The 9,564-nt window shown below is 52.0% G+C and overlaps 2 protein-coding genes across 2 annotated transcripts; both read left to right on the top strand.

The window, feature by feature from the left end:
• Nucleotides 1–123: 123 nt before the first annotated feature.
• On the top strand, nucleotides 124–2,702 carry PPTG_11336 (hypothetical protein; the record flags this gene model as incomplete). Its single annotated transcript, XM_008906632.1, has 2 exons — nucleotides 124–285; nucleotides 351–2,702. 2 exons carry the CDS (start codon nucleotides 124–126, stop codon nucleotides 2,700–2,702), a joined length of 2,514 nt encoding a protein of 837 aa, XP_008904880.1.
• A 768-nt stretch (nucleotides 2,703–3,470) lies between these two features.
• PPTG_11337 (hypothetical protein) lies at nucleotides 3,471–9,422 on the top strand (the record flags this gene model as incomplete). Its single annotated transcript, XM_008906633.1, has 1 exon — nucleotides 3,471–9,422. The coding sequence occupies one exon, from the start codon at nucleotides 3,471–3,473 to the stop codon at nucleotides 9,420–9,422; it is 5,952 nt and encodes a 1,983-aa protein (XP_008904881.1).
• Nucleotides 9,423–9,564: the final 142 nt, after the last annotated feature.

Here is a 9,564-nt window from a genome sequence, read left to right on the forward strand (position 1 = left end):
TAAATCACCACAAACCTTCTAAATAGCATAACGTCGTGTCCTCGTGAGTCAGTGTACCACCATCGAGGATCTGCCGCGTAGCCTACTCCAAGTGTTCCTCCGTAGTCGATCATGTTTCCGTCCATGGGTGGCATAAATCCGTCCTACCCTTCACAGGGCCCTCCTCCACCCGGTGGCATGCCGCCCCCTCCCGGTGGAGCTCCAGGCGCTCAGCGACCCGCGGGCAGCAGCAATCCCAACTACTTCACAGACAAGAAGAAGGGCGAGGTGAACGAGCTCAAGAACGTACGTACACATTCTCAAACTTGATCGTAACATCGAATACAAGAATTTAATGTTTTATACTGTAGCTGCTGCGCGAGGTGACCGTGGAGAAGGATGTGAAGCGCAAGCGTGAGATCATCAAGAAGGTCATCGCGTACATGACGCTGGGTATCGACGTCTCTCGTCTCTTCAGTGAGATGGTGCTATGTGTGGATACCAAGGACCTCATCTCCAAGAAGATGGTGTATCTGTATCTCACCAATTACGCGCAGAAGAACTCGGAGCTGGCCATTATGTGCATCAACACGCTACTGAATGACTGTCGCAATGAGGATCCAATGGTGCGTGGCTTGGCGCTGCGTTCGCTCTGCTCTCTACGTCTGGACTCGATCCTCGAGTACATCCACGACCCTTTACAAGCTTCACTCACGGACACCAGTGCATACGTGCGTAAGACTGGAGTCATCGGTATCCTCAAAGTTTATTCTCTGAACCCAGAGATCATCAAGGAGAGCGACATGATCGATACTCTCTACAACATGATCCGAGACCGCGATCCTCAAGTGGTTTCCAACTGCTTAGTAGCTCTCAATGAGATCATGGCGGACGAAGGAGGCATCGCTATCAACCAGCCCATTGTCATGCACTTGTTGAGTCGCATTTCGGACTTTAACGAGTGGGGACAATGCAACATCCTGCAGATCGTCGCCAAGTACAAACCCACTGGTCCGGATGAGGTTTTCACCATTATGAACACGCTGGAGCAGTGTCTGCGTGTGTCCAATAGCGCGGTGGTGCTGGGTACGGCCAAGTGTTTCTTCAATCTCACGCAGACTCGCGGGATGGAGCAGATCCAGGACCAAGTCTTTGAGCGTATGCGGCAGCCTTTATTGACTCTGATGGCTGGTGGAAGTCACGAGATCAACTACTGCGTGCTGCACCACATTCTGCTGCTGGTGGGCAAGAAACCACACGTGTTTAGTCGTGACTACCGCCAGTTCTACAACCGATACAACGAGCCCACACACGTCAAGTACGTCAAGATCGACATCCTGGCTCTGGTGGCTGATGGAGCCAACGTGGCTGACATTGTCACAGAACTGAGTGAGTACGTGACGGACGTGGACCAGGAGCTAGCGCGTCGTGCGATCCGAGCTATTGCTGACATCGCTGTGAGTCCCAATCTCTCGGTTAACACGATCCCGCAGCAGTATCCGGGCGGTGGCAACGTTCCTGAAGCGTACGGCCAGCAAGCAGCTGAGCAGCTTGTGGAGCAGATGCAGGACCACATTATGGACACGATGGTGGACTTCTTGGAGCTGGATCTCGACTACGTGCGCGACGAAAGTTTGGTAGTTATGAAGGACTTACTTCGTAAGTATCCGGACAAGCGCCATGATGTTCTACCTGTGCTGGGTCGCATTATTGCCGCTGTACAGCAGCCTGCCGCAAAGGCCGCAGTCGTCTGGATGTTGGGTGAATTTGGACAGGATCTACGTCGTGCACCGTACGTGTTGGAGAAGCTTATTGACGACTTTAATGATGAGGCTGCCCCCTCTGTGTTGTTGGAGCTATTGGCTGCGACGATGAAGCTGTTTTTCAAGCGTCCTCCTGAGGTGCAGAGCATGCTTGGACGTCTGCTTGGCTCGGCTATCAATGAGTCCAGCCACCAGGATGTACGTGACCGCGCTCTGCTGTACTACCGTCTGCTTGAACAGCAACCGACGGAACAGGCCGCTGCTATTGTGGCTCAGTTCCGCACCGAGGAGATTGTGAGTGTGTTTGCTGAGTCTGTTGAGACAGATCTGAAGGACAAGCTGTTCCAGGAGTTCAACTCGCTCGCTGTGGTGTACAACAAGCCTAGTGAACTCTTCGTGTCGCCTACACACTTGGCTGGCGCAGTGGCGCCTTTGGATGATGAAGATGATGCCGAGGAAGAGGAGGCTGACGAGGGATACGACAATACTCCACCTCCTCAGCAGCAGCAGCGCAACGCTGCGCCTCCTCCGCAGCCGGCGGCTCCCAGTATGGACTTGCTGGACATGGACTTTGGCTCGGCTTCAAGTGGCCCTCCGCCTCAGGCTGCAGGCTCGAGCTTCGCATTGGTCCCGTCTCCAGTCATGGACGCCGCAACGTTCCAGGGCCAATGGGGTAGCAGGCCTGTGGTGGCTGAAGTAGTCGTGCAACTACCGACTTTGCCACCGCAGAGCGAACTGGAGCAGGCGTTCGCATCGCGTGGCATCGTGACGATGGCTTCGGGTGACGTGGGTCCGCAGTACAAGTTCTTCTTCTACGCTCAGGACACTCAAGGACGCTTTTTCTTGTCCGAGACGCTGGTTGAAAAGGCCAACCGCACGCTGCGAGCAACGATCAAGGGCGAGGACGAGGCTTCAGGAGCTCAGTTCGCTGATCTCATGCGTCGTATCCTGTTCGGATGAGCCAGTTGATACGGGTCAACCACGACTGTGGGATCTTGTAATGTGTGATACACTTTGAAACAAATTCGTCTTTGGCGTTGGTATCGTTGGACTCCGCTTGAAACACCGGTGATTATTCCTGCGAGTCATCAGGTCTTAACTGTACGTGACCAATCACGTTGCGTTGTCACCATAACGCCGTACGAACGTATAACTTCAGCTATTCCTTCCTCAGGGGCACCGTTCACCGCGAAGTTGCTTTGAAAGCGGGCCGTTTAGGTGTATGACGCCCATTAGTGTAACGCTGAATTCGTACAGCTCACAGTACGTTGTCATGCTTGCTTTACAGTAGCAATGCGGCCTTGATATTCCTCGCCGCTGCATCCAGATTGTCTGAGGTTTCAGTCTCGAGCGAGACTAAAGGCGAGCCATCGCACCCGAAACCAAGTGCAGTGTACCTTGCAATGTCTGACGATGATTACACGGACGACTCTTGCCAATGATTACACGATTGTTCCCTGTGGGAATTCCCTACCAACACCGGACAGAATATCCAATTCACTTCGCCTGAGTATGACACGACACCCAGAACACACCTTAACGGCGTACTGTAACGAGATTCGCGGTGCTACAGGCGCTGTCAGAATGTATGTGTGAAGCGCAACCAGTGGGTACACGCACAGTCTGCATCCAACAGTCTCATGACGATCACACTCTTCTAATTGCCAGCACAGCCACACGAAAAGCGCCAACGTCAGATAAAAGCCATATCAACACAATCTCTTCACTATGGACCAACCTCTGACGGTCAACGCGCCTGCAGCGTCGACCAAGCGCTCCAACCTGCGCTTCGTGCCCACGTTGCTGCGTAAGAACTGGCTGCTCAAGCGCAAACATCCCGTGGCTCTACTGTTCGAGGTACTCACGCCCGTGCTCTTCATCGTCGTCATGGACCTCGTTCGCACCACCAGTAGCGACGATACTGTGCCCTCAGGGTTCACCACGGGCACCACGTCGTATAATCTCTTCAATCCTTCGGGTTGGTCACTGGTGGGGGCTTACAATACACCAAAGTTCGCCACACCCGAGACTACACTCTCCGGACTCATGCTACACTTGGCCTACAAGTCATTCGACTACGGTAGACTGATGAAGACCTTCACGTCTGCTAACCGCTCCATCTGTGAGCGTGAGCTGGCGTTAGGAGGTCGCGTGAGTCTCAACACGTCGTCTCCGTACTCACTCCCGTCCGAGTGTGAAGGTCGCGTGTCGCCGTATAAATTCGCCATTGCACCGGATAACGACTTCACGAGGAACTATTTCTTCGAAACCATCAAGTTGTGGTATCCTACTGTCGTTCTCAATGACTCCTCGTCTGATTACTCGCTTGTGATCCCGTCTTTTGAAGACAGCACAGTCTTCTTTGACACGGAAGATGCTTTGGAGGACTACGTCGAGTCTTCGGACTACGCTAAGACCGAAACACAGCCACGTATCTTCGGAGCTATCGTCTTTACGAACTACCCTACAACCATCGGTGAGCCTGCTTCTGTTGAGTACACACTACGACTCAACTCGACGTATGTTGGGGATAGTGAGACGAATCGATACATCCCTCAAACTATTGGAGGTGACGGTGCTTCGTTGTGGGATTCGGTGGATCGTAAGCTCGAAACTACGGACTACCAGCAGTACACTACGAATGGCTTCATGACGCTACAGACCCTCGTCACACGGTTCGTCAACTGTTTACCCGACTGGGATAACAGCTCCAAGACCACGACAGGATCTTGTCAGATTAACGCCTCCACGGCAGTATCGACGGACGATTTGGACCAGCGACTACTGGAGACTGTGGTTAATGACCCTGCGACCAAGACCGCAGGTGTTTTATTCAATGCCTTGATGGGAGAATCGTCTCCGCTCAGCTCTGACTTGGATGATGACGCACGTGAAGCTCTACTGACTCCACTGCGTCAGGCTCCTCAACCGTATTTGGGGTCACTAACGACGCCGTTTCCTATCAACACTCACGCTTCGTCGTCTTTCTACGATGCAGTCACGGACGCCTTCCCGATCTTCTTCATACTAACGTACTTGCATCCGTTGTCCAAGATCCTCGTCGGTTTGATGTCTGAAAGAGAGACGCGTTCTCGTGAGCTTATGAAGATCTTAGGTGTCAAGGAGTCCAGCATCGTCATCTCGTGGTATATCACGTACATCGTCATCCTGTTCGTGAGCTGCGTGCTGCAGACTCTCGCGGCTATAGCCAAGCTCTTCCCGAACACGAACGCGGTATTGCTGTTCCTCTTCTTCTTCCTGTTCAGTATCAGTGTACTGGGTTTCGCCTTCATGATCAGCTCCGTGTTTTCCAAATCGCGTACTGGTGTCTACGTGGGCTTCATCCTGTTCTTCATCATGTACGGCGTGAGTGGAGCTTACGACGATTCGTCGGCGGAATCGTCCAAGAACGTCGCGTGTATACTGGCCCCAGTCGGACTTGTTTTCGGTATCAACTCGCTCTCAGCCGCTGAGACTTCACAAGTGGGGATTTCCTTCTCGACTGCCTCACAACGGATCAACAACTTCCGATTCTCTACGGCTCTCTGGTACTTCGCATTCGACACGATATTGTACACACTACTGGGGCTATATTTCGAGAAAGTTATCCCTAAAGAGTACGGTATGCCGGAGAAGTGGTACTTCCCGTTGCGTCCTTCGTACTGGAGGAAGTCCAGGAAGTTCGTGACCGTATTGAACGAGAACGATTCAGCTGTGCAGGTGGATGTGAACCCAAATATTGAGCCAGTAAGTGCTGATTTACTCGACCAGGAGAGGTCAGGTGAAGCACTCTGTGTCCAAGGTCTTCGGAAAGTGTTCCCTGTTCCTGGAGGCGAGAAGGAAGCCGTGAAAGGACTGCATTTGAACATGTACTCGGGCCAGATCACTTGTCTACTCGGACACAATGGTGCTGGCAAGACGACGTTGATTTCCATGCTCACGGGTGTGACACCTCCCACTGCAGGCGACGCTACGTTCCATGGTCTTTCGATTCGTGAAGACATGGACGAAGTCCGCGAGTCTCTCGGTATCTGCTTCCAGCACGACGTCCTGTATCCAGAGTTATCAGTACAAGACCACCTTGAGTTCTACGCTCGCATCAAAGGATATACTGGTGAAGAATTGGCCGATGAAGTTACTGCCAAGGTCCGTGAAGTCGGTCTTGTCGATAAGCGGACTACGATGAGTAGTGCGCTGTCTGGTGGCATGAAGCGTAAACTATCAGTGGCCATTTCGCTGCTTGGGGACAGCTCACTGGTCTTCCTGGACGAACCGACTTCGGGTATGGACCCGTACTCTCGACGAAGCACGTGGGAGATCCTCATGAACAACCGCCAGAACCGAGTGATGGTGTTGACAACGCACTTCATGGACGAAGCAGATATCCTAGGCGACCGTATCGCTATCATGGCTGAAGGAGAGCTGCGGTGTTGCGGGTCGGCTTTGTATCTAAAGAACCAGTTCGGAGTTGGCTATAACCTGACCATCGTGAAGGAAGAGAACTGTGACGACTCGAAGGTGATCGACTTTGTATCTCGTTACATTCCGTCAAGTCGTGTGCTGAGCAATGTTGGAACGGAGATCGCGTTTCAGCTGCCTCTCGATAGTTCGTCTCAATTTCCTACGATGTTCCGTAAGATGGATGAAAACCTCAGCAAGTTGCAGATACTTTCGTATGGTATTTCGGTGACGACAATGGAGGAAGTGTTCATTAAAGTGGCAGAAGTGTCAGACGAAGACCAGCAGCATACGCTACAGAACCGAGTCAAGCAGCATGGAATTACTTCTCAGGAAAGTATCCCTATCGTTGGAGACAAGCCAGCGGACGGACATTACCATGGACTTGAACGTACAGGTAGTTCGTTAGCACTGACACGTTCGAGATCGATTTTCTGGACTCAAATGGTGGCAATGATCCAGAAGCGCTTCCGAATGGCGAGGAGGGATAAGAAGTTGTTCGTGGTGGGACTGCTGCTGCCAGTAGCGTGGTTGATCTTTGGGTTGTCGATATTGAAGGCTGCAGGGCTCACCAATGATGACCCGTTCATTGAGCTCAGCCTGTATGGTCTAGAAGATGAAGAAGGCCCAGTTTTGGTCCCGTCCTATTGTGCTCAAAGCTCTGGAAGCTGGTGTGGAACAGCATTGGGTAGTGCTTATTACACTGGAGCGTCGATTGTGACACTGAGCCAGGATGATATCGGGAATCCGCCGTATTCAAGCGACTCCCCCACAGTATTCGACGTTGAATACAACGATCCAAGCATCAACGCTACCGACGCAACGGGTTATCAACTGAAAGTGAGTCAAGAAATCTTCAACCGGGCCTTTTCTGACGGGATTTCGGATCAGTTCGGAGGTTATCTCATTCGTGCAGACGAAGAAAGTAACGTGTTTGGCTACAACGTCCTGATCAATACGACGCTGACGCATGGATCGGTTGTCTTCAAGGCGTTCATGGACCAGTCACTGTACCGATTAATGGCCACACAACATGACTCCTCCATCGGAGCTTCAGATATCAGTTTGACTGTGAACAACCACCCGCTTCCGCTGACCGCCGACAACACGGCGCTGTTTACGGCGTATATCTCGTTCACTTCGGTCCTGTTCATCGTGATTGCATTCGCCTACTATCCAGCGTCTATCGTTGTCATGCTGGTACGAGAGCGATCACCAGACCACAATTCCAAGCATCAGCAACTGGTATCTGGCGTTGGGATCAACTCGTTCTGGACAGCCAACTACATCTGGGACTTCACTGTCTTCTTAGTTCCTGCTGCGTTCGCGTTGATATTGATTCAAGCCTACGATCTCGCGACGCTCACTGGCTCAAGCTCCTGTGTCTCCTGTGACGACTCGACATTTATCGCGGTTATTGTGCTACTACTTGTCTTTGGACTGGCGATCTGCCCCCACGCGTATTGCTGGTCGTATCTTTTCAAAGACCCCGCGTCTTCACAGACGTACATGATCCTGATCAACTTTATCTTGGGTCTGGCACTCATGATCGTCTCCTTTGTGATGCAAGTGATCGAGAGCACGGAGAGTGCCGACAAGGCTCTCCAGTTCATCTGGAGATTGTCCCCACTCTTCTGTCTTGGTCGTGGACTTCTCAACTTGACAATCATCGAAATCACGCAAACAGGAGGAGCTGAGGACGACGATAATAACATCTCGAAAGACCCGTTCGCTCTGGAGAATACAGGGTACGCGATCGTCTACTTGATCTTCGATGCAGTGCTGTACTACGCGATCGCTGTTGGTATCGACTACGCCATGACATTCCCTAAGATCAAGTCCGCCATGTCCAAAGACCCCGATATTCCAGTTGAACACAAAGAAATCGATGAAGATGTTAGAGATGAAGTGGACCGAGTCCTGATGGGTGGAGCAGATAACGACACGATCAAGCTACAAAACCTCCGTAAAGTGTACCGAAAAGGGGAGAAAGTGGCGGTACGAGATCTGTCTTTTGGGCTCAAACAGGGCGAGTGTTTTGGTTTCTTGGGGATCAACGGTGCTGGCAAGACAACGACCATGAAGATGTTGACGGGTGATATCGTGCCTACCTCTGGCAATGCCACGCTCAGTGGATACGACATTTTGACGCAACAAGTGGAAGTTCGTCGCCAGATCGGCTACTGCCCGCAGTTCGATGCACTCATTGACTTGTTGACTGTACGTGAGCATCTCGAGTTGTTCGCAAAAATCAAGGGAGTCCAGAGCTCGGACTTGGATTTCGTAGTGCGCGAGAAGATGGAGCAACTGAATTTGACGGCGTTTGAAGACAAACTCGCGGGTAGTTTGAGTGGCGGCAACAAACGCAAGTTGTCTGTCGCTATCGCGATGATCGGGTCACCCAGGATCCTGTTCCTTGATGAACCATCCACTGGTATGGATCCTGTCTCCAGACGGTTTATGTGGGATGTCATCTCCGAGATCTCGACGTACAATAAGGAGTCGACGGTGGTGCTGACCACGCATAGTATGGAGGAGTGCGAGGCGCTGTGCACTCGTGTCGGCATTATGGTCGGTGGGGAGCTCAAGTGTCTCGGCAGTGTGCAGCATTTGAAGAATCGGTTCGGTGACGGACTCATGTTCGACGCGAAGTTGCAGACTCCATCTGCAGAGGACGTCTCTGAACTTGTCCTGCGTCACTTTGACTCGGTCGACACTCGCATCGAAGAGGGAGATCTCACAGAGACTTGTCAGTTGTTCGGTAACGCGGCATGGACACAGAAGATCGTCAACACGCACCCGACTGGACACGCGATCGCTAACCTTATCAAGCGTGATGGATACGTCTCTGCCAATAGCTTCGCGGCGTGGTGGATCACTGAGACGAAGTTCGAGAATGTGTTGGCGTTCTTACAGGAGAACTTCAGGTCGGTTGAGCTGCTGGAGCGTCAGCACGATTCGTGCTGGTTCAAGATCCACGACCAGCCAGCAGACGACGCCAATAGCCTGCGTCTGTCGAATGTGTTTGAGCTGGTGGAGAACGCCAAATCTCGCTTGTCCATTCGCGAGTACAGCGTCTCGCAGACCACATTGGAACAGATCTTCAACGCCTTCGCGAGCCAGCAGGATGTGGATGAGCCGGTCCTCATCACGCCTACTAACAGCCCCAGCAACTCAGGAGGTACCAGGCGCGGGTTTCTTTCTCGTATCCTGCATCGGTAGAAAACTGGTTGTTAGAGAGAAGAACACGTAATGCACTTATTAATACTACTGCACGTCCTATTACGTGTATCAATTGACCAAGCACAACACTTACGAATACGAAGAGTGATGGTCACAGCTTCAACTATCGATTTTTAGCCAA

Source organism: Phytophthora parasitica (genome assembly GCF_000247585.1).
Source record: "Phytophthora parasitica INRA-310 unplaced genomic scaffold supercont2.24, whole genome shotgun sequence".
In the NCBI taxonomy this organism is placed as follows: Eukaryota; Oomycota; class Peronosporomycetes; order Peronosporales; family Peronosporaceae; genus Phytophthora; species Phytophthora nicotianae.